General features: G+C 45.9%; 1 protein-coding gene across 1 annotated transcript in view; it reads right to left on the bottom strand.

Annotated features, from left to right (window-relative positions):
* PPP2R2C (protein phosphatase 2 regulatory subunit Bgamma) overlaps positions 1 to 25060 on the bottom strand; it is a 100132-nt gene that overhangs the window by 46167 nt on the left and 28905 nt on the right. Inside the window, exon 2 of the mRNA XM_066631839.1 lies at positions 7758 to 7911. Coding sequence (XP_066487936.1) covers positions 7758 to 7806 — 49 coding nt within the window. The 5' untranslated portion in view covers positions 7807 to 7911. The remainder of the gene's footprint in view (positions 1 to 7757; positions 7912 to 25060) is intronic.

Consider the following 25060-nt stretch of genomic DNA (forward strand, 5'->3'; position numbering starts at 1 on the left):
GGCCTTACCATAGATTTGTACAATGGCGTTATAATATTAGCCGTTTTGTTCTCAATACCTTTTCTAATGATCCCAAGCATAGAATTGGCCTTCTTCACTGCCGCCGCACATTGGGTCAACACTTTCATCGACCTGTCCACCACCACCCCAAGATCTCTCTCCTGATCTGTCACAGACAGCTCAGAACCCATCAGCCTATATGTGAAGTTTTGATTTTTTGCCCCAATGTGCATGACTTTACACTTACTGACATTGAAGCGCACCTGCCATTTTGCTGCCCATTTCACCCATCTAAAACCACAAAGGTCATCTGCTGAAACCAGAGAAAGGACAGTGCCCTCCAGAATGGAAAGTTTGAGATATCTGTTACACGATCAAATTAAAATTATTCATTATCAAGCATCTACTTTACCCTCTGAGATCAAGGATAAGTTAGACTGTAACAAGCACCCTCATCAGAACCTTGGTATAGAGCCACCATTCATACAGATGTACATGAAGGACCCTCTATTGGCATTTGGATGAATATATAGAACTTAGGTTGAGGCAGAACCTGCTACCACAACGTCACTCCCCCCTCCCCAAATGTGCATGAATTTTACCCTAATGAATGTCTGTAAGGAACCAATAGTAAAAACTTATACATATCTACCCAGAAGTAAATCCCACTGACTTCAGTGGGACTTATACCCAGGTAATCTTTATAGCAGTGGTTCTCAAACCTTTTAGCACTGGGACCCGCTTTTTAGAATGACAATCTGTCGGGACACACTGGAAGTGACGTCATTAACCTGGCAAGTGATGCCATTAACCTGGTCATGGCTGGAAGTGATATCATCAATTTAGGCTTCAAAACTGAGCTGTGATCAAAGGTTCCATTACACAGCCCGCTCAAGCTGTGATTTTGTATAGCTTGGAATTCCAACATTCCAACTTGGAAGTCAAAGCAGAATGCAGACCTTGCCCTGCCCAGCAGCTCTGTACCCTGTATTTTCAGCACTGTGTTTTCAATAGCAGCTGAGTTAGGTGCTACATGATCCACTTTAAATTGGCTCACAACTCAACTAGTGGATCCCAAACCACTTTGAGAAACACTGCTTTACAGGACTGCAGCCCTAGAAAACTTCAATCTCATTCAATTCAATCCAATTTTGAATTCAAGACCCTTTATCAGGGGTCTCCAAAACCCGGCCCGGGGGCCAGATGTGGCAGAGCTGTGCTCCAATTGCATCTGGAGGGTGTTCTGAGGGCCGAATGAGCCCATTCATTCATTTAAGTTCCATCTCTCATTTATTTAAATTTTATATTTAAATTTTTTTCCGGCCCTCAGCACTGTACCAGATATTTCATGTGGCCCTCTGGCCAAAATATTTGGAGGCCCCTGCCCTATATTATTCAATATTGCCATCATGACACTGTTATCTGCACCATAAATCCATATAGCAATTTTACTGAGCAACAAATGTCTTGGGGGGGGGGGAGTAGCTCCCAGTTTTAAGGAACCTGCAATCCGAAGGAGAACAAAGAACATAAGAACATAAGAACAGCCCCACTGGATCAGGCCATAGGCCCATCTAGTCCAGCTTCCTGTATCTCACAGCGGCAAAGAAGGACGACAGAGGGAAAGAACACCTCTATTAGTTATATATAAATATGCAAATCCAGAGGTGGCCAAAGCTGTATAGATTTTAATAAATAAAAATGAGAAGTTCAGATCCATGTAACTTTTACTGCTCTTTCTGATTCAAAATATCAGAATGGGTGACCATTTCAGAGATCACCAGAATTTATTTCTAATATTCACTGTGTTTATTCTGCACATTATGTATGAAGGCTGGTTGTAGTCATAATTTCTGACCATCGTCTTTTGAAACATTTACAAAAACCTCAGCAATCTCCTTACCCAGTGATGGCAGAGTCCTCTATCAGCTCTCTGTTATTCCTATATAAATTATCTTTAGCAAACAAGTTATTACGTTCTGTTGCCTCTCAGCGATTCATATTTTGTGGCTGCCTAGACCCTAAGTCACTGGTGGTGCAGACAGAACGATTTTCCCCGTCAGAATGTGCTGAATGTTTTGGTAAGCAACTTTAAAGCACAGAAAAAGTGCTATTCTGGAAAACATAGATCAGTGGTTATCAAACTTTTAGCACCAGGACCCATTTTTTAGAATAAGAATCGGTCAGGACCCACCAGAAGTGATGTCATGGCTAGAAGTGACATCATCAAGCAGGAAAAGTTTTGACAATCCTAGGCTGCAATCGTACCCACACTTACCCAGGAGTAAGTTCCATTTACTGTCATTGTTAAAAGCATATACATAGTAGCCTGTTAAAAGTACAGTCACATACCATGGTAGCATCAATTCTAATATATTAAAAATAAAATATTGAAATGAATGGGGACCCACCTGGAATTGGCTCGCAACCCACCTAGTGGGTCCTGACCCACAGTCTGAGAAACATTGACATAGATAATATTGAAAGTGATGCAGAAAAGCAAATTTTGAACATCAATAGGAAGAAGACATGGAGATGCTGATTACATGGTTTCATAGAAACAGTGAAACGCAGAATTCAAGAGAACTGCTAATTGGGTAATGAGCATAGGCTAAAAACTGCTGCCAGGACTAACTGCATCTGAAACCCAACAATTCAGAAAGCAAGGGAGAAATGAATTGCTTCATTTCAATCTACTCAGATGCCCATCAGTTAGCGACTGCCTCCCTTTCTGTTCTTCCATCCTGGTGACGACAACATATGTGTAAACTACAGTGCAAGGTACACAAAATGAACTGAATTGCATGTAAACTGTAATTACATTGTCTGAATGGATTGCGTCAAGGGTATTGTGAGCAGATTGTACATTTTAATTCACACAGGGCTTAATGAAGCATTCTCTGTTCTACAAATGTCACTGCTTCATTCAGTGAACCCTTTTACTTATCCAGGCACTATCAATGCTCACTCACTGGTGGATCATCCTCAGTGAATTCAGATGGGAGCACTGGCCTCTGTGTACTCACAGCCCAGTCCTATCAGGGCTGGCTGGCAGTGGAAAAATGTGTTCTGATTCTGGCCACTGCTGAAAAGTGCTATAAAATGCTTTCTGCCAGCAGATTGAGTAGCACACTGCTGTGATGCCGGCAGAAAGGCTCTCCTGGCACCCACCATAGCAGGTAAGTCAGCAAGAGAAGCAGGAGGAGGATGGAATGGGGAGGAAAGGGGAGAATGGGTGGGGAGGGAGGTATAATGGGGCTGGGAAGCTGTGGGAAGGGGTGGATCTAACAGCAATGGTGCATGCCGGATCCTATCCCCCCCTTTCCTGAAGCAGTGTTTTTCTGGTGCTGCATCAGCATCCATGGTGCATCTCTCATTACGCATTTACAAGTATGCCAAAATATGGGGAAAATCAGAAACACTTCTGGTTCCAAGCACTTTGGATAAGGGATGCCCAACCTGTATTATGATCCAAGCTGTTGAAATTACACTTTCATTAAAAAGAACATTGGTCCTTTACTTCAGTTGACAGCAAGCTTTCTAGTCTCCCTATGAAATTTAGCTGGCGCAAAGTACACTGTACCTAATTAATGCAAAAATGCTTGGCATTTAGAGTTGCTAGGGGCGAGAATTTACCTGACCGATGTAGTCTTTTGACCATTCTGCCATGATCAGCATTCATCATCCAGGATGAAGAATCCACAGAAATAAAATAACTTAGAACCAGTGGCATAGCTTGAGCGGGTGCAAAGCGCTAAGTTTTGCAGGCGCCTGAAGACGCTGTGCAAGGGGCCCCTCCCCTTCGGAGCCATTCCCGACGGTGAGAGCAAAATGGAGGCATTTGCCTCCATTTTGCTCTTGCTGTCAAGAGTGGCTCCAAAGGGGAGGGGGAGGGGCCCCTTGCACAACGCCCTCAGGCGCTTGCAAAACTTAGCGCTTTGCACCCCTTCTAGCTACGCTACTGCTTCAGACTCTGTGGGGCCAAATAAATATTTTAAAAATATTTCAGGGAGAAAAAATATGCCTTCCAAATCTACTTACTTTATTGGCTGAGTGCCCAATCCTATCCAGTTTACTGCCAATGGGGCATGCTGCATTTTGTGGTGGGGCAGCAGTCACAGAGGCCCCCTTCAGATATGGAAACATTTGTTCCCTTACCTTGGGGCTGCATTGTGGCTGCCCCAGTGCTGGAAAGTTGGATAGAAATGGGCCCTGAGCCTCCAAAGGAGAAGGATCGGGGCTGTGACATTGCAAAGCCATTACCACTACCACCTCATCCTATGGGAGAACCCAGCTGTTGCAACATCATGCAACATTGCAACATCATAACATTACCACCCAGGTGCTGCTGACTCTAGTGATGCCTGTGGGTTGTGTCCTCCTCTGACTGTCTGCTTGCCTCCATACTACTATTCCTCCTCCCGTTCCCTGGATTGAAAAGGAAGAGGGGGGCAGAGAGAAGAGGACATGTAGAAGGCAGGAGAGTGCTGAGCTAGAACAGCAGTCTCCAAACTGGAAACTGCTCAGCAATGGGAAAGATGTCCCCAGTGCGACCGGCACTTACCATTCCACCAGGGAGCCATCCTTCACTACCACTGTTCTTTCCCAAACTGAGCTCCAACTCACTGCGCCTGACCAGAAATCCGGACACATTGGCTGCTGGGGTGACAGAACCGGAAGCAACAGGCCAGAGCTCCGTTTGGGGGAGATCAGTGGCGAGGAAGGACGGCTCCCCTGTGGAACGGTAAGCACCATTCACGCAGGAGAGGGAAAAGGCATGGCATCAGATCTGGCCCACAGGACAGGGACTGGAGAGCCCTGAGCTAGAGCATTGGAGAGTGGAAGCAGCCAAGGCTGGCATGTTTCTTCCACTTCTAGATTTAATTCAGTTCTTACAGAGCCTCGTTACTGGTTCAGATGCTCTGTGCACATATCTTCATAAATCAAAGCCTCTCTCTTACAGCTTCCATATATCAGCAGTCGCTGGCTTCAGTTTTATTCCGGTAAACAGCAAATGGCGTAGAGTATGCACAAGGAATTTGCGATTATGGTGAATCATCAAAAAAGGAAGTAGGTTGGTTAGAGCAGGCTGACTACCATAGCAACCAGTCAGTGACCCAACTAATGTGTGTCTGAATCGCAGCCAGCTCTGTCACACTAAAGCCAGCACAGTGCCTGATACCAGTGAGCTTATAGCAAAAATTAATCATAGACACTGAGGAGGAAAGGCTTAGCTGTTCCTTTGGTCCCCTGGGGCTTTTTATTGCAGTCAGAAAGGTATGCCATGTATTGTAAACCTGTCATTATGTTTGTGGAGTCCACTGGGTCCAGAACATAATGCACGTAAACTCTCCAATGGTAAGTGTACGCTGGATGTCATGGAACGCAGTGTTGCATGGAACTCCTGCAGCAAGGCATCAGTCCAACCACCACTTTATACAATGCACCACTTTATATAACAATACTAACCTGTTGTGACAAAGTTCCAAACAACACAGTCCTGGAACGTGCTGGAATCCCTAGCATGTATGCACTGCTGAAACAGAGATGCCTGCGTTGGCTCGGTCATGTCGTGAGAATGGATGATGGCCGGATCCCAAAGGATCTCCTCTATGGAGAACTCGTGCAAGGAAAGTGCCCTACAGGTAGACCACAGCTGCGATACAAGGACATCTGCAAGAGGGATCTGAAGGCCTTAGGAGTGGACCTCAACAAGTGGGAAACCCTGGCCTCTGAGCGGCCCGCTTGGAGGCAGGCTGTGCAGCATGGCCTTTCCCAGTTTGAAGAGACACTTGGCCAACAGTCTGAGGCTAAGAGGCAAAGAAGGCAGGCCCATAGCCAGGGAGACAGACCAGGGACAGACTGTACTTGCTCCCAGTGTGGAAGGGATTGTCACTCCCGGATTGGCCTTTTCAGCCACACTAGACGCTGTTCCAGAACCACCTTTCAGAGTGCGATATCATAGTCTTTCGAGACTGAAGGTTGCCAACTAACCTGTTGGCACAATCCTGATCTTCGCTAGCACTGATCTCAGATGTTGCAAGTGTAACAGGGCAGGGGGAGGGTGGAGTGGGGTGAGCAGATAGGAGGGGCAGGATTTACGGCAGCCGCCAACGTTGTATCCTATCCCCTTCACCAGGCCTGAAATCCTGACACAGCCCAACCCGGACTTGCGACAGCTATTTAGCAGGTCCAAGTACACCCATTGTGCAGGCTGGGGCTTTCACTGGGGTAAGGAGACAAATGTCCCTCACCTCAAGGAGACCTCTAGCTTCACCACTACTAGCTTAAGATGAAGCATTTGGTGGGCCGCTGTGAGCATTTGGTGGGCCGCTGTGAGATACAGGAGACTGGACTAGATGGGCCTATGGCCTGATCCAGTGGGGCTGTTCTTATGTTCTTAAGCATGGCCACACTGGCCATGCTGCATCAGTACTGGTTAGAATTGGGCTATCAGGCACAAACACCAAGGAGGTACTTGCAGAGCAAACGTCTAGTATTCTCAGAGCAAATATCTTCTGGAATTTTTTTATTTCTTTCCAAATGGAAAAATGGAAAAAAATAAAGATGAGATGAATAGAATTCTTCACATTTTTGCTCTTTGAATGCCTCCTTGGTGTTTGTGGCACAGGTCAGTATCATTGTATAAATGATGGATGGATGGATGGATGGATGGATGGATGGATGGATGGATGGATGGATGGATGGATGGATGGATGGATGGAACAAGGCATCCTTCTCTGCAACTCATATTCTATGACAGGTCTGGCCATACTGTGTTCTGAGTCACATGTGGCACCTTGACATATGAAATGCAGCTCTCAGAATATGTTGGCTGAGCTGAGCTCCTTTTTGCTTAATACAAACAGTAAATAAAACATTTTCAAGCTTTATAATTACACAGGCCAACACACATTTTGCTTCCTTAAACGTTACACCAATTCCTGGGTATATTTGGGGTGCTGATTCCAAAAATGGCATCCATTTTGCCCTATCACATCTAGTTTTGGATACACGGCATAGCCTCTTTAGTGAATGGCTCAAGTAGCTTCCTCATGAGGAAGCCTACACCATGGCTTCCTCATGAGGAAGCTGTTTGAACCATTCACTAATGAGGCTATACTATATCTCCAAAACTAGACGTGATAGGGCAAAACGGATGCCATTTTTTGAATCGGCACCCCAAATTCATATCAAACCACCATAAAGTTTGGGAAGAACTTTTCTGACCCTCAGTTTGTAGGCCTGTGTTATTTACCAGGTATAAACTGAAAGTCCACTGGATTAAAACAGAAGTTTAATGTTCATGATGAGCATTGGCGGACCTCCCAAACCCCGCACCCCGGGACAAAGGTCCATAATGGCGCCCCCTGCGGGATGCCGCCCCCTCGCATGAGAATCCGCCCCAGCGTCATTTATTTAAAATTTGTCCTGCTGCTTTTCAGTGTCTCAAAGCGGCACACAACGCCATCAAACAGAATTTAAAATACTAAAAACACCATATAAAATGCATTTGATAACATTACAAAAGGTATTTTAACCAACTGTGTTACCATCGCTGCCCAGAATGGCTCTGATGGTAACTGGGAGGGGGCACTTACAGGGCACGCCGCAGTGCCTGCAATACTTACCACACTCCCCCCCCCCGTAGCTACACTACTGCTGTCATTAATTGAATGTAGGAACGGCCTTCCTCAACATGAGTTTGTCTTTAGGTACTCCAGATGGGGTAAAAAAAAACTGATAGGCACCCTTACCTCCAACCCCATCTTCAGACTCAACATCATAGATGCTCTGCCCTTCCATGTCCTCCACAAGGCAATGCAGAATGCAAGATTTCCCCAGGGACAGCCTGTCCAGGCTCCTGAAGAAAGCTGTATCCAAGTACACGCTGCATCCAGCAAGCAGTATCTTTCAAACAAAATGTAAAAATAAAGCCATTGGAATTTCCACTTAAAAAAAAAGGAGAGGTTTGCTTTCTTTCCTTTCAGTTTAAGACTTTTCAGTTCAACAATAATGGCCTGAGATACCGATCAGGGCCACAGAATCACCCCAAATGTTATGCAAGTTGCATGAAGTCTGAGCCCGCAGTCAGGGCCCCATTTCACATGATGCTCCCCATCTTCAATGGGTGTCAGACAAAAATAAATTTCACATTTTAAAAAAACCACAGCAGATCAAACTTTTTTCATCTCCAGAAATAACCAGGGAGTAATTTTCAAACTGATTATTTCCGTTTACCAAATGTCACTGTATGACTGCTTTTCATTGTGAACTACTTCAATTTTCCAACGGATGCTAAAATCACAATATGATCCATAACTGATCCCGAATGCTTTGGACAAAAGTGACAAAGAGTGGTTTGGAGCTTTCTGCGTGCAAAAGTAATGGGCTGAAGACCTTCCTAGACCTGAATTTCCCAGGATGATAAAACAGGTGAAAAATTGCAATCATATTCCAGAATGGACTGAAAGGAGCTTCAGTCAGTAACTGGTGTCACGTAACTTGCTCTGATTATCCCAAATAATACAATATCCCCCAACAACAACTCAAGGGGGAGGCAGTGGTATAGCGAAGGCATCTGGCACTCAGGAATACAAAAATTTTTAACACCTCTGGGGTGTACACCCCCCGCACATCCCCTCCAGTAGCATGGGAGCTGGGCTCCTGTTGACACCAGAGGGTCTTCTGAGGCCGTGCATGACCGCCCATTGGCTGCTGCAGGCCTTAGAATGGCTAAAAAGGCTAAAAAGTCACTTCCAGTTTTAAAACCAGAAGTCACTTTTTTTGGCCTGTTCGGCCATTTTGAAGCCCGCAGTGGCCACAGGTGGTCGTGTGTGGCCTCTGAGGGCCTCAGAAGACCCTCCGGAGGTGAGTGGAGCCCAGCTCCCCTTGCCTCTGGAGGGTGAGGAGCATCCCCTTGTATCCACGGTTTCACTTAACTGCGGGGGGGTTCCAGATCAGAACCCCTGCAGATACAAGGGCATGCCTGTACCTCACTCGTTGTGACCCTTTCAATTCGGGAGTGGGGGTAGTGCTATACTGGAAATTCAAAAAACAGAGACTCTTTATCCCTGCTTTATACTCTCTCTCTCTCTCTCTCTCTCTCTCTCTCTGTATCACACCTACCTTAGGGACTGTGGTCAAAAAGTGGGGTTAGCAATATTTTAGACACACAAACAAATAAATGACCATAGAAATCCTAATGCTAACCACTGTTAGAGAATAAATGTGACCTGTAGGAGCACACAAAAAAAGGACAGACTTGGGGCCCAATCCTATCCAACTTTCCAGTGCTGGTACAGCTGCAATGCAGCGCTGAGGCACGGAACAAACGTTCCCTTACCCGGAGGAGGCCTCCCGTGCTGCAGGATGCAGCACATGCCTCATTGGCACCGCTGCACCACTGCTGGAAAAATGGATAGGATTTGGCCCTAATTCAGGCATGCATCACTTAATGACGGGGATACTTTCTCTGAAATGTGTTGTTAGATGCATTCATCATTGCGCAAACATCCTAGAGCGGCAGCCAGGTAACATCAAGAATGCCTTGCAGCAGCCAGTACTATACCACAAAGCCTTGTGGTGCCACAACACCCCGCCACAATCCATCAAAAGTTGGGTCGTGGTCCACTTGCTCAATTTAAGTATTATAAAGGAGTATAACATTATAAGTGTTACATGAGCGTATAAGTACTACTACTACTACTACTACTACTACTACTACTACTACTACTACTACTACTGCCTCAGGCTATATCCAAACTATGACTGAGCTGTGACTTAAAATGGTGCCCTCCCGTTTCAGCATTGTGACACAGCATGTTCAGCAATGCAAGAGGGGTCAGAACTAACCATTTAAGCATGGTTGCTGTGAAAAGCACCTAGCCAGAAAAGTAAAAGTATTTAATTAAATGCAAGGCAGTTAATGATAGATTATGCTCACAGTACTCTCCCTCAACATCTAGAGAAATGCAAGTAATTACCCACCATGTCCCATTAAAGGCGATGGCAGCTCTCAACGGCAAAAGTCAACATTCTACATATGTTTGCCCAATCATAACTTTTCAACTTTCTGGCAAGCCTTTAGATCACCACTGTAATTAGACTGAGCTTATTATTTCTCTCAGAGGAAGGATGAAACAGAGGTGCATTCCATCTTCTCACACACCATCACACACTACAATGCTCCTCCTGAAAACAGGTTGACAAATGATGAAATAAGAACAGTAGAGATTTCTCACTGCTACTCTAGCTATTACACTGAATAACTGCATGTCTACTTGTAGGTGCAGGTTCATTTCCACAGAACCTATGTCAAGAGTACAGGGCCTCCATTACTTTAGTGAATATATCTAATCATTTGTCTTCCAGAGTCTTGTGTAGATCTCTAATGCAAGGGGTACCAAAATAGAAAATGCCAAACCCTGGTAACATTGAAACCGAGGTATAGTACGCTGTTTCCTGTACAAGTTATTTTGTCAATGATTTATCACTTGGTCTGTCCTTATGGATATAGACAGGGTTAGATGACAATCAGCTAGGCACTTGTTGGTAGAAGCAGTATTGTTGCCAGGTAAAATACTGTTCCAGGTAACACAGGCCAACACACATTTTACTTCCTTAAACGTTACACCAAATCCTGGGTATGTTTGGGGTGCCGATTCCAAAAACGGCATCTGTTTTGCCCTATCATGTCTAGTTTTGGAGACATGGCATAGCCTCTTTAGCGAACGGTTCAAGCAGCTTTCTCATGAGGAAGACTACACCATGGCTTCCTCATGAGGAAGCTGCTTGAACTATTCACTAATGAGGTTATACTATGCATTTCATTGGGCAGATTGACCTTTTCAGCCACACTAGACGCTGTTCCAGAACCACCATTCAGAGGGCGATACCATAGTCTTTCGAGACTGAAGGTTGCCAACAAATATCTCCAAAACTAGACATGATAGGGCAAAACAGATGGCATTTTTGGAATTGGCATCCCAAATTCATATCAACCACCATAAAGTTTGGGGAAAACATTTCTGACCCTCAATTTTGTAGGCCTGTGTAATTGGTGCTGCCAAATTGCAGTTCCTTGCTATAATCTGAAGACTGAGTGCACATAATTAGAAAGGGAAATATGGCGTATAGCACAATATAAAAAAGCAGATACAAATGTAATCAAGGCACTTTATAAACAAAAAGATGTTCAGGACAAAGGAGAACATCTCTCCACCCAGTGCTAAAATAAATGGGAGTGAACTTAATGAAGGGTTTTCTTAATATTGCCCTATTCCATGATGCTCTCTTCTTTGGCCCTTCACCATATATCTATGTCTATTTTGTACTGACAGCCTTGGGAACAAAGAACTGGTGTTCTACATTCATACAGTACAATTGCTCCTGGCTCCTATCAGTTGGGTAGCAATTCTAAACAATAAAACCCTAAAATTGTTTGAATTGAGACTCTCTTGCAGCTTTTTGCAACCATATGATCGTATGAAGCTCCCTTATACTAAGTCAGACAATTGGTCCCCTAGTAAATCCTATCAACTCTGAGTAGCAGTGACTTTCCCAGACTTCAAAGAAGAGCCTTTATTTTATTTTTCACATTTTTATACCACACTCCCTCCAAGGAGCTCAGGGTGGTTTACATAGTTCCTCCCCTCCTTTTGTCCTCATTACAACCCTGAGAGGTAGTGATTGGCCCAAGGTCATCCAGGATGGCTGAGTGGGGATTTGAACCCGGATCTTCCAGGACTAAGTCTAAGCTCCCCAACCACTGTATAAACATCCTGGCTCTCCCAGGCTTTCCCAGCCTTTTAACTGGATATGCCAAACACTGGTACCTTCTGTAGACAGAGCTCTGCTCTGTCCCTGAGTTTTGTTTAGATTCCAGCAAACACACAACGTCATCATGGAAACCTAATCATCACACAACTAATTTGTTGCAAAAGAGAGCTTTAAGTTTGCCTTGCTCTTGGTTCGTATTACAGAATTTTCAGTTGCTTAATCACTTATCTATTTGTTTAGGGATCCATGGCCTACCGTTGCACTAAAAATTAAAGGTGCCCAAGGTGGCTTACAATAAAACAATAAAGATCAGTGGTTCCCTTCCTTTCAGGAACTGCAGACCACCATGCCCTCACTTGGGTCCACTGCGGACCACTGAGTGCACGGCAATGACATCATCACGCCACCGCCAATGGCTGCTGGATTGCCCTGATTTGGGGCCAATCCAAGCCAAGGAAAGGTGGGAGGGAGGGGCCACGAAGCACTGGCAACGCAGTGAGTACATAACTCTCCACTTGACTGACAACCACCGGGCCCAACCAGCTCACAGACCACCTCCCACGATGGTCCGCAGACCACAGGTTGGGAACCAGTGATCTAGATAAAACATGATAAGCAATAAAACAAAAGAACAGAAACAAAACAGCAGTAAAATTGCAAGAGAAAGAGCCACACAGTAAAATGATCAGCAACTGCTGTTTAAAAGTACATTGGAATTTCTTTTTTTAAAGCTCTGCTGCCTGTGATATGAAGTCAGACATATTTTCTTGAAAGGGACTTACAGAGCCTGGGCACAAATGCAGAGAAGGCTCAAATGGCATTTGGTATTGGGAGGTGTAGGGGCCTTCCCCTGGAGGGGCCTGGAACAGGCTTGTTCCTCCCCAGGGAGGCCTCAGATTGGCTGGAGGGAGAGGGGGTTCCAGCACCCTTGTCCTCCTCCCTAGCAGAGCTGCCAAACCTGGCCTAGGAGCAGGAGCTGTTGACCTCACACTGACTGCCTCTCATCCCTGGCCTCCCTGTTTTATGGAGCAAGCCTGCCCCCTTTGGCCCTCCCCTTCCTCCAGGTGGGGCAGAAAAGGCCTTTCCTGTTCCTGGCTTGTTTCCTTCTGTGTTCCTTGTTTGCCCTGCCAGCCCCCTCTGGCTGGTTGAGGTGAGCCAACCTGCTTTGCCCCCTTTGGGGGCAGTGAAGCCTCCCCACCCTGGGCATGGGGTGCCTGCTCCCAGGTAAGTCGGGGGTCAGGGCATCTAGGAGGGGCCCCGACAGGAGGACACAGAGGACGTCCTCCCCTGCTGATCTTAACAAGGCAGATGCATATAAAATATGACTGTGTTTCATATATCCTGGGACCAACCTATCAGGGCTTTAAAGGTTACAACCAGCACATTGAATTGAGCCTGGAAACATACCTATGACTACTGCAATTGTAGCTGCAGAGTCACCAGCTCCGAACAGCCTACTACCCTCAGCAATCAGGACACTGCATTCTGGACCAGCTGCAATTTCTAAACAGTCTTCAAGAGCAACCCCATATTGAACACACCGCAAAAACTTGAATGACATGTCACAAAACCACGTGGCACCATGGCCAGATCTAACCTATCCAGGAATGGGTGCAGTTGGGGCAACAGCCAAAGCTGAGCAAAGGCAGTCCTGGCCACTACTGAAATCTGGACATCTAAACTCAGACTTCGATCCAATAGCACTCTTGAAACTACAAGCCTGTCACTTCAAGGGGAGTGCTGCCCCATCACTGAGGTTCCACACAGATCTTAAAATACATGTGGAATTGAAGAGGACCCTAAATGATGCCACAGGCCAAAGGCCAAGAGTTGAATAGGAATCATCTGCCGTTTACAAAGGGTGAGCTCAAGAATTCAGCAAACCCCTGGTAAAGGGTCCTCAACAGGCCCCCTCCTAGCTAAATGGTTCCCCAGGAAGTTGCTTTGCTGCCACCACACAAGGCTATGTATGGGCATATGGTTGGTGTTGGGAATCAGCAGTGAGCACTTCTGAACACCTGAACCCTCAGTAACCACCCAGCAGAGCTGCTCCATGATGACGGGCCTGCTTTCTACGTAGTACAGTGCTTCCTGAACTCCTGCAGGGGAGTTGGGAACCTTGTAAGTCTTCAAGGGGGCAGGGGTTGTGACGGCACCACAGTGATGAACTGCCGCTGTGAAGAGACTTCTTTTTTTTTTTAACATACCTGCGGGTAGCGCCAGCCATGCCAAGGATGCAGGGGGCTTGCAGTCCCCTCTGCATGCCTCCTCGCTGCTTAGAAAATCTCTTATCTCCAGAAGTGGGTCATATTCAGAGTCTTTCCGAGCAGCAGGGAGTCCTGCAGAAAGGGTTGCAAGCCCCCTGCAGCGTCCAGTTGGCCGGCACTGTCCCCCAGGTATGTTAAAAAGTCCCTTAGTCACAGCAGCAGCACAATTGCTGTGGTGCCATCGCTGCAGTCATTTTGTGGCCACTCCTTTTAAGGGGGAATAGTCTTCTTCCAGTTCCCCTGGTGGATCACAACCCACAGTTTAGGAATCACTGATCTAGTATGTTTAAATCAGCGATTTTCAACCAGGGTGCCATGGAACATTGGTGTGTCACGAATGGTCTGCAGCTGTGCCGTGGGAGTTTAGGGGAGGCTCATTTATTAGTATGGCCTTCGGGGGATGTGGTCCCCCAACTGGCAGTGCAGTGTGCCTTATCAATTGTAAAAAAAAACCTGATGGTGTGCCTTGACAGTTTTAGCACCTTGACAGTGTGCCAGGAGAAGAAAAAGATTGAAAATTGCTCATTTAAATACATTCACATCCTAATAGATGCCTCTTTGAGAATACTAAAAAAAGTATTCTAAAAAATAACTGACAATGCAGTTATTTTCAAAAAGCTACCAGTCTTTGGTAGAAGGAAAGACTTTCTTTAATACTTTCTTTTCATTCCCTGTTATCGTAACAAGCCACAATAAAAACAGGCTCAAACAATAAACAAGCATACCCTTTAATATCAAGCCCCTGTATTATAATTTGCCCTTACTGATTAGTCAGCAAATACTTTAGCTGATTAACCTACCCATTCAGACTTGCAGCACTAAAGTTCATGCATCTTACATGCTTTTCCTATTTTCTCTTTAATTTATTGAGTGAATGGCAAAAGAAAAACATCAGAAGAGAATTATAAGTAACTACACTTTCCTAGATGAAGGCTACACTCCTGTACACACTTACATGGTAATACAGGTGGCATCTCCGCATCATGGGGGTGGGGGAGATCTGTTCCCAGACCCCCACCCCCGCAGATAACAAAACCCTCGAATAATGAAATCTGCAGGTTCCAACCCACAGGGACTCTGAACATGACCAGAACCTCTTTCTGGTCCCATTTGGAGCCTTTCAGAAGCCCATGGAGACCGCTTCCACCACTGGTTCCGTCTGGCTTCCACCGCAGGTTAGATAATCCATGTATTCCACCATGGGTTCTAAATATGCAGTTAGGGAGTCTGGATCTGTATGTACCATTGAAATTAATGGGATTTGCTTCTGAGTAGACATGCACAGGATTACACTGAACATGTATAATCTATCAGTGGTTCTCAGACTATGGGTCTGGGACCCACCAGTGGGTTGTGACCCAATTTTTGTTGCGCTGACAGGGCAGATTAAAGTTATGTGCATCAAGGGTTAAACAAACTGCCATAGCGTAGTTAGATGGGGTGCCAAGCACTAAGTCTTGCACAGTTGCTGCAGTATGCAAGCGGCCCCTCCTCTCCCTTTCGGAGTCATTCCTGGGCACTAGAGCAAAAACTCCAAAAGCTCACAATGGCTCCAAAGGGGAGGGGCCCTTGCACACAGTGTTGAGGTACCTTGCAAAACTTAGTTCTTTGCACCCCCTCTAGCTATGCTACTGACAAGCTGCTATTTGTGGGGGGACACTGCTGCCCAATCACCATTACAGCCACCCCCCTTGGCACTTATAAATCAGGCAGCAGCCTCTATCTAGGGTCCCTAAAAAGTGTGGGATCCACTGATATACCATAGCACAGGGTGGCCAGATATAATGGAGGACAGAGTGCCTATATCTTTAACCACTGTATAGAAGAGGGGAGTTTGGCAGGTGCTGCTTTTTAAACCCTTCCATGCTGAACTGCACCTGCCAAAATTCTCTCTGCTACATAACTGTTAACTTAAAGTTATAGGCACGCTATCTTCCATTGCATCTGGTCAACCTGCCTTAGCCAGACCTGCAAATTGTTGACCTTGTAAGATTTTCTACCTCCTACATCCCAATCCTATCCCTCCCAACCCCGCTGATGTAGCCACAGTGAAAATGCATGTGCTGCACCAAGCTGGGGGGAGTGGAAGGCTTTGGAGAGCAAAGGAGATTTAAGGCTCCCTCCCCACAAGGGGTCTCCTTAGACCTGTGCCAGCAATTTCACGGGTGCAAGTCCAAGGAGCAAAAGGGGAGTGGGGAGACTGTTGGCGGAGCAGATAGGACTTGGAACACACCATGGCCTCCAGATCCACCACCTCCCACAGCCTTCCCATCCCAATTCCTCCTCCCTCCCTGCCCAGTTTTGCACTCTCTCCACCCCCGCTCTGCCCTCCTGTACTCCCTCCCTGCTTCCCTAGCTATCTTACCTGCCTTGGCAGATCCTTCTGGGTTGACTGATGGAGGCAGGAAGCATCTGGCCTTCCCACCATCACTCCGCAGTATGCTACTCAGTTTGCTGCAGGGGCACGCTTTATGGCTGCTTTTCAGCAGCCACCGCCAGCAGTATGTGTATTCCGCTTGTGGCTTAACCCAATATTGGGCTACTGCACGAATGCATCTGTTTCCAGCACTAACAACCCAAACTGCACATTATAAAAATGCTTTAGGGTCCAGTCCTATCCAACTTTTGAGCCCCAGTGTAGTCACAATACAGCCCCATGTTCCCATACCTTGAGAAGGCCCCAGTGACTGCCTCTCCACCACAGGATGCAGTGCACACCCCACTGGCACAACTACACCAGTACTGGAAAACGGGATAGGACTGGGCCCTTAGTCGTCCTGGTGTTTTCTCATGTTAAAAACATAATAAAATGGCACATATGAGTGCAGAAAATGGGACAAAATCACAGCGAGGGGGTAAAATTCTTTAGCACTTTGTCCCTCTAGTGGTTTTGATCCCAATCATAACTCTCTCTTTTATGCTATTTTAATTAGAAAAAAATCCATTGGCTTTCAAAGAAAGTTGTTTTTCTAATTACAATGGGGGAGATGTTTGGCACTGGAACCACAGAAGGAACAAAGTGCTCAAGCCCCTTACTTCCCCAATTTTGTTTTCACCCTATTTTACACACTATTGATACTAGGCCAGCTAACACATTCCTCATAATATGTAGTTTGGTCTTTGGGCTTCTGAGAAAGAGAAGGAAAATTCAATTTTCTTGTTTCAACTTTATCTCAAGTTTCTTTTACTCCACAGATGGTAGCACACATTAATTTTGCTGCTGTTCAGGTGAATGACTGACAGAATGACCCCAGGCATGTCTACTCAGAAGTAAATTCCATTGGGTACAGAGGGGGTTACTGCCATGTAAGCGTGTACAGGATAGTAACCTAAATGTTCTGTAAATGGATCTTTATACTAGACACTTATTAATATCTTCATACTACACACTTATTAATCCGTACTCCAGGTTGTCTTATTCCCTTTTAGGGAACAATGACGTTTCTAGAATTACTATTTCTAGAACTGGAATGATTGTTTCTAGAAGCAATTGGACAAATTCGCTTCCACCTCATGACAATCTTGGATGCAGCAAAGAATGGAAGCCTGAATCTCTCACACTTTAGGAAAGTATCTCCACAACCCATTGGAAGCTGGAGTTGCACATCCTTTCCCTGAGAAATAAATCCCCTTGTGCTTCAAGGAAAGCACATGTACCTCCGGACACAGAAGCAGTGGGGACACAGAGGAAGTGGGGGGAAAGTGTGAGTCATTCCTACTTGGCTGTGCATCATGTCTGAAGCCACCCACGGTCATGCCTCATCAGAATTTCAAAGACATTGGAACATTCACACGCTCAGGACAATATTAGCATGTCTCAATATAAACTTGGAAAGTGCATGTAGGACAGCAATTTCAACATTTTTGTTCTCGCACCACACCGACCTCTGTGGTCTTCCCTAAGGTCTTTGCCTCTTGTGATGTCACTTCCAGGAGCCTTGTCTGAGTTGTGACTGTTTCTAGGGCAACTGTCTGGAGTACCAAATTGCCTGTCCCAGCAGAGGAAGCCAGTGGAGAAAGAGGGACAGACAATTCATCGCTACAGACAGTTGCCCTAGAAACAGTGCCACAGAACCCAGATGAGGCTCCCAGAAGCCGTAAGTGACATCACAAGAGGCAAGACCATAGAGATCAGTGTGCCAGGAGAAGAGAAACCCTGAGACAAGAGAGAAAACAATTGCCTTGAGCCAATTTGATTGATTTTTCCTCACCTACAGCCTAGTTCAAAGGTATGACCACCTTAAGACAAGACCACTTTAAGACACAGTGCAAGTTTTGGTCTCGGCCAACCTGGTAGCAGACGATGGTCCACAGAATACGAACCACAGCTTCGGGCAGCTTTACTAGCCACTGGCCTACAAGCCAATGATTGGACGGACACAGAGACTGACCTTCCCACTCACCTCCGGAAGTGCTCTCTTCAGAAGAGGGTTGAGACACATTGGCATGGCAGTGTGGGGAAGTTTGCATGGCTGCTGCCGCCCATGCTATGCCAGTCCTGTGGAGAAATAGAGGACTTCAATTTCCAGTGCTGTCAGCTCAGCACCTGTCATGCTGTTATACGTGCAGAAAAAGAAAATCAAGCAGGCGTCCCTGTCCCAACTCCATTAGAAACAGTGATGAAAAGAAGCCATAACCCAGTGGTTTTCAGTGTTTTTCTTCTCATGGCACACTGACTTCTATGGTCCAGCTTTCGTGATGTCACTTACGGCTCCTGGGAGACTCTTCTGGGTTCCTTGGCTCTGTTTCGACGGCAACTGTCTGTAGTAACAAATTGTTTGCCCCAATCCCTCTGCCAGCTCCAATGGCGGAGGAAGAGGGGCAGACAGTTTGGTTTACCTTCAGGTTTACCATCTCAGGACTGACAATGGCAACAGGATCTCCCCTGCAGCCTTTCAGGTACATGGGTACTAATAAGCATAGACCAGTTATATGCCTGACCTGATGCCTGGAACCAGAACTAAGTTGCCAATCCAAAATGACCACAGGAAATGGAAGCTCCTAGTCTTCAGTTTGGTAGGAAGCATACCCACACTGTGTTCAAGCTATTTCTGACCAACGTTGCCTATACGCAACAGGGATCAAATGTGCACACCTGTGGGCTGGGCAGAAATGGGTTAACTACATAAAGTGTTGCTGTTCGGACAAGTAAATTAATACACTTGTGGCCCTTAGCTGAACCCATTCACTGCCTTTCAAGTCTTCATTTTGAGAAAGTGGAAACAGTTCCTTACAAACTAGAGACGATGCATCAGTTTACCCAAGAGAGTCAACATCATAATTTTTCTCACCAGGAACAAACAAATTATTCTGAGGATCAATGTACCCGCAATGAACAATTTGAATGGATAGTTTATACAAACTAGGGAAATAAAACTAATAACTGATTATGTATGTCTTGAATATTGGTGGGGGGGCAAGAGATGAGAGAGAGAATGAGGGAAGAAAACTAATAACTGATTATGTATGTCTTGAATATTGGTGGGGGAGGAAGAGATGAGAGCGAGAATAAGGGCAGAAAAAGTTCTGTAGCAGAGATGGATTTTCTTTTTATGGGTACAATGAGAGAGCGTTGCCTTAATTTTTCTATAAAATATTCAGTATTAGTCCACCATATTTCACAACTGAAGGCTGAATTAAAAACGACATCTATCTTCCTCTAATTCCTTCCGCCATTCTGAAAGAGGTGCTTTTATGGAAGAAAAATGCCCCATATGGAAAGTCAACGGCAATCAGAGGCACATAAGCGTTCCCTTTCAGAATGATGCATATGGTGAAGAAAAAAAACTCCTGCAGTGAGCAACAGGAAGTATTCACTGTTCTCTGTGCTCTTTAGTTTTGCATTATTCAGTGCTTTGGGGCTGTCAGTTTCAATAAGATGGAGATCAGTGTTTTAAACATGAAATTATGACTTCCCGTTTCAAACTCAGCAAATCATATTATTATCTGAACAATGTTGTTAAAGTATCCCACGATTCCCAGATCAGTGACGTGCCCAGGGGTATAAGGAAGGCTTACCTTCCTTATAGTGTCTATGTAACATTGGTTTTATTTTCAAATATAAGAGCAGAGTACAGTGGAAGCACACTGACCCTGAAAGCAGGCAGAAGACTCCTCAAGCAACCATGTGTCCCCCATAGCCTTACTGAGATGGCTGCGGCAAAACTCAAGCTGTAAAAACTCCCTGTGCCCCATTTGATTTTCTGCCCTATTTCAAACTGTGGAACTGTAACAACAGTGCTTTCTCTGCTCCTCCTGTTAGCTAAAGGGTGTAACCTGGTGTCAAAGAGGTTTCTGTTTGTGTTTGTTCCCAATCTTTCAGGAAATATTCACGACTTTTCCCTGACTGTCATCAAGCAAGTCACCGAACAAAGGACGTTCACTCAGCAGCCCTGACAACACAAACACACAACAGAGTTGTCATCATCTGAAACTCAAGAAACTCTCTTATTATTGTAGGCTTGCGTGAACGAACTTGTCTGTCTCCATTCAAAATTACCCTAATAACTCCATTCAAAATTACCCTAATAACCAAAATAAACTCTACAGGAGGGACAGGCAGGGGCGTGTTGGAGGTGGGGTGGCCGTTTATGTTAAGGAAGGGATAGAATCCAGCAAAGTAGAGATTGAAGGTGGGTCCAACTCCACCGTAGAATCTCTGTGGGTTAAATTACCAGGCTTGTGCAGCGATGCAATACTGGGGGCGTGCTATCGTCCTCCAGACCAGAAATCTGATGGGGACCTTGAAATGAGGAAACAGATCAGGGAGGTGACAAGGAGGAACAGGGTTGTAATCATGGGGGACTTCAATTATCCTCATATTGACTGGGTCAATTTGTGTTCTGGTCACGATAAGGAAACCGGATTTCTTGACGTGCTAAATGACTGTGGCTTAGATCAGCTAGTCACGGAGCCCACCAGAGGACAGGTGACTCTGGATTTAATTTTGTGCGGTACGCAGGACCTGGTTAGAGATGTAAACGTTACTGAGCCATTGGGGAACAGTGATCATGCTGCGATCTGTTTTGACGTGCACGTTGGGGGAAGAATACCAGGCAAATCTCTAACAAAAACCCTTGACTTCCGATGGGCTGACTTCCCTCAAATGAGGAGGCTGGTTAGAAGGAGGTTGAAAGGGAGGGTAAAAAGAGTCCAATCTCTCCAGAGTGCATGGAGGCTGCTTAAAACAACAGTAATAGAGGCCCAGCAGAGGTGTATACCGCAAAGAAAGAAGGGTTCCACTAAATCCAGGAGGGTGCCCGCATGGCTAACCAGCCAAGTTAGAGAGGCTGTGAAGGGCAAGGAAGCTTCCTTCCGTAAATGGAAGTCTTGCCCTAATGAGGAGAATAAAAAGGAACATAAACTGTGGCAAAAGAAATGTAAGAAGGTGATATGGGAGGCCAAGAGAGACTATGAGGAACGCATGGCCAGCAACATTAAGGGGAATAATAAAAGCTTCTTCAAATATGTTAGAAGCAGGAAACCCGCCAGAGAAGCGGTTGGCCCTCTGGATGGTGAGGGAGGGAAAGGGGAGATAAAAGGAGACTTAGAGATGGCAGAGAAATTAAATGAGTTCTTTGCATCTGTCTTCACGGCAGAAGACCTCGGGCAGATACCGCTGCCCGAACGGCCCCTCCTGACCGAGGAGTTAAGTCAGATAGAGGTTAAAAGAGAAGATGTTTCAGACCTCATTGATAAATTAAAGATCAATAAGTCACCGGGCCCTGATGGCATCCACCCAAGGGTTATTAAGGAATTGAAGAATGAAGTTGCAGATCTCTTGACTAAGGTATGCAACTTGTCCCTCAAAACGACCACAGTGCCAGAAGATTGGAGGATAGCAAATGTCACGCCTATTTTTAAAAAGGGAAAGAGGGGGGACCCGGGAAACTATAGGCCGGTCAGCCTAACATCCATACCGGGTAAGATGGTGGAATGTCTCATCAAAGATAGGATCTCAAAACACATAGACGAACAGGCCTTGCTGAGGGAGAGTCAACATGGCTTCTGTAAGGGTAAGTCTTGCCTCACGAACCTTATAGAATTCTTTGAAAAGGTCAACAGGCACGTGGATGCGGGAGAACCCGTGGACATTATATATCTGGACTTTCAGAAGGCGTTTGACATGGTCCCTCACCAAAGGCTACTGAAAAAACTCCACAATCAGGGAATTAGAGGACAGGTCCTCTCGTGGATTGAGAACTGGTTGGAGGCCAGGAAGCAGAGAGTGGGTGTCAATGGGCAATTTTCACAATGGAGAGAGGTGAAAAGCGGTGTGCCCCAAGGATCTGTCCTGGGACCGGTGCTTTTCAACCTCTTCATAAATGACCTGGAGACAGGGTTGAGCAGTGAAGTGGCTAAGTTTGCAGATGACACCAAACTTTTCCGAGTGGTGAAGACCAGAAGTGATTGTGAGGAGCTCCAGAAAGATCTCTCCAGACTGGCAGAATGGGCAGCAAAATGGCAGATGCGCTTCAATGTCAGTAAGTGTAAAGTCATGCACATTGGGGCAAAAAATCAAAACTTTAGATATAGGCTGATGGGTCCTGAGCTGTCTGTGACAGATCAGGAGAGAGATCTTGGGGTGGTGGTGGACAGGTCGATGAAAGTGTCGACCCAATGTGCGGCGGCAGTGAAGAAGGCCAATTCTATGCTTGGGATCATTAGGAAGGGTATTGAGAACAAAATGGCTAGTATTATAATGCCGTTGTACAAATCTATGGTAAGGCCACACCTGGAGTATTGTGTCCAGTTCTGGTCGCCGCATCTCAAAAAAGACATAGTGGAAATGGAAAAGGTGCAAAAGAGAGCGACTAAGATGATTACGGGGCTAGGGCACCTTCCTTATGAGGAAAGGCTACGGCGTTTGGGCCTCTTCAGCCTAGAAAAGAGACGCTTGAGGGGGGACATGATTGAGACATACAAAATTATGCAGGGAATGGACAGAGTGGATAGGGAGATGCTCTTTACACTCTCACATAATACCAGAACCAGGGGACATCCACTAAAATTGAGTGTTGGGCGGGTTAGGACAGACAAAAGAAAATCTTTCTTTACTCAGTGTGTGGTCGGTCTGTGGAACTCCTTGCCACAGGATGTGGTGCTGGCGTCTAGCCTAGACGCCTTTAAAAGGGGATTGGACAAGTTTCTGGAGGAAACATCCATTATGGGGTACAAGCCATGATGTGTATGTGCAACCTCCTGATTTTAGAAATGGGTTAAGTCAGAATGCCAGATGCAAGGGAGGGCACCAGGATGAGGTCTCTTGTTATCTGGTGTGCTCCCTGGGGTATTTGGTGGGCCGCTGTGAGATACAGGAAGCTGGACTAGATGGGCCTATGGCCTGATCCAGCGGGGCTGTTCTTATGTTCTTACCCTAGTGCAGTGGTTCCTAAACTGAGGGTGAGGACCCATAGGTGTGTCACAACCTGATTTTTTGGTGGGTCGCCAAAGGCTGATGGAAACATCAGATAACTAATTGCCTCAAGTCCTGAGACTTTTTCAAAAATCAAATTACCCTGAAAAGAGCTTAGCTTGCAGTTTGCAAGGCAGTTGCTAATTACTCTATAAGGAGCTGAGCTCTTGAAGTTTGCAAGGATGTGTAAATATAGGGAGATAAATGTTTGAAGGTCTTTTTTTCTGATTACTTATAAATAAATAAATAAATATTTCTTTCTAGATCTCCTTTTTTAAAGTTTGGTAAATCTAGGTGGGTCCGGAGAGAGCGTTGTCTAAAAAAGTCCCGGTGCTAAAAAGTTTAGGGACCGCTGTCCTAGTGTTTTAGCCGCAAGTCCACAGAAAGAACCAGGAGTAAATGGTAATTTTTGTGTGTGACTATTATTGATTCTGAAATGAGTTTAAATCTGCTATTTGAATGACATTTCTTTTTTTAAAATTGCAAGTAAAGAACTACAGAGTATGCCCTGCCTCTCGCTCTGGTGAGAGTCCAGCCCCACAAACACCTGAGACATCCTGACACCAAGCAGCAACTCTGATGTCTTGAGCTGATGTCTAGTAATGGCAGCAGCTGTCATAGTGACTTCAAAAACCTTTCCCTGCTTCCAGACCACTAGATCTGCTAACAAGATGTAGGTACAGTCAGGGCTTTTTATCCGCAGAGGATCCACTCCAGGATCCCCTGTGCTGGAGCAGCGCATTACAACTCTGGGTCTGAAGAAATATTTTTAGTCCTGGGAACACTTTCCTCTCATCCCTCCTGGGCTTCTGTCTCCTTACCCAGTCCATGTGTTCCAGCCCGCCCTTCCTCCTTCCTTGCCTTCTTCCCTTCTAGTGTTCTTATTTCTTTCCTTCTGCTGGCTTCTGCCAGCTTCCCCTCTCTCTTCCCCCTCCACTTCCTGTTCCCTATCTTTTACCCCCCCTTTCTGTATCCGCCTTTGCCCCCTTAAAGGGTTCTCACACCTAGTTTAGCCCTGTCCAGTGAAGATTGCTGTCAGTTGCTGTGCTGTCATCATCTCCTTGTCAGGGGCATATCTCCCTGGGGGCAAGACAGGGCAAGAGCCTCAGGTGCCAACTGGAGGTGGGCACCAGCATGTGCGCTCCAACTACTTCCCCAGTTGGGAAGTGAATGGAGCACATGTGCAGCTGGGGTAAAATCGCCCTGCTGGCTGCTGAGAGCATGCTGAGAGTGTGTGTACGCTCCAATCACCTCTGACTAGGTAACCAATTGGGACACACGCACCCTCTCAGCAGCTGGTCAGCTATTTTCCTTCTCCAAGCTGGGAAGCACCTGCCACCACGCTGCTCAAAGCCGTGGCTTGTACAATTTTGCCCCAGCTGTGGCTGTCAGCACGGGCACTCACTCTTATCACTTCCCGAAGTGATGTCACGTGATGTCATCACATCACGTGACGTCACTCTGTTCCTGCCTGGGGCATCACAGCACCCCGCTACAGCTCTTCTCTTCGTTCCCAAGCATTTGGCTGTGACATCATCACTGAGCCAGCAAACTGCCACTGCTGTTTGCCAGGACTCCTAGTGGCTGTCTCGGAGCT

This window comes from Tiliqua scincoides, chromosome 6 (assembly GCF_035046505.1).
Source record: "Tiliqua scincoides isolate rTilSci1 chromosome 6, rTilSci1.hap2, whole genome shotgun sequence".
Taxonomy (NCBI): Eukaryota; Metazoa; Chordata; class Lepidosauria; order Squamata; family Scincidae; genus Tiliqua; species Tiliqua scincoides.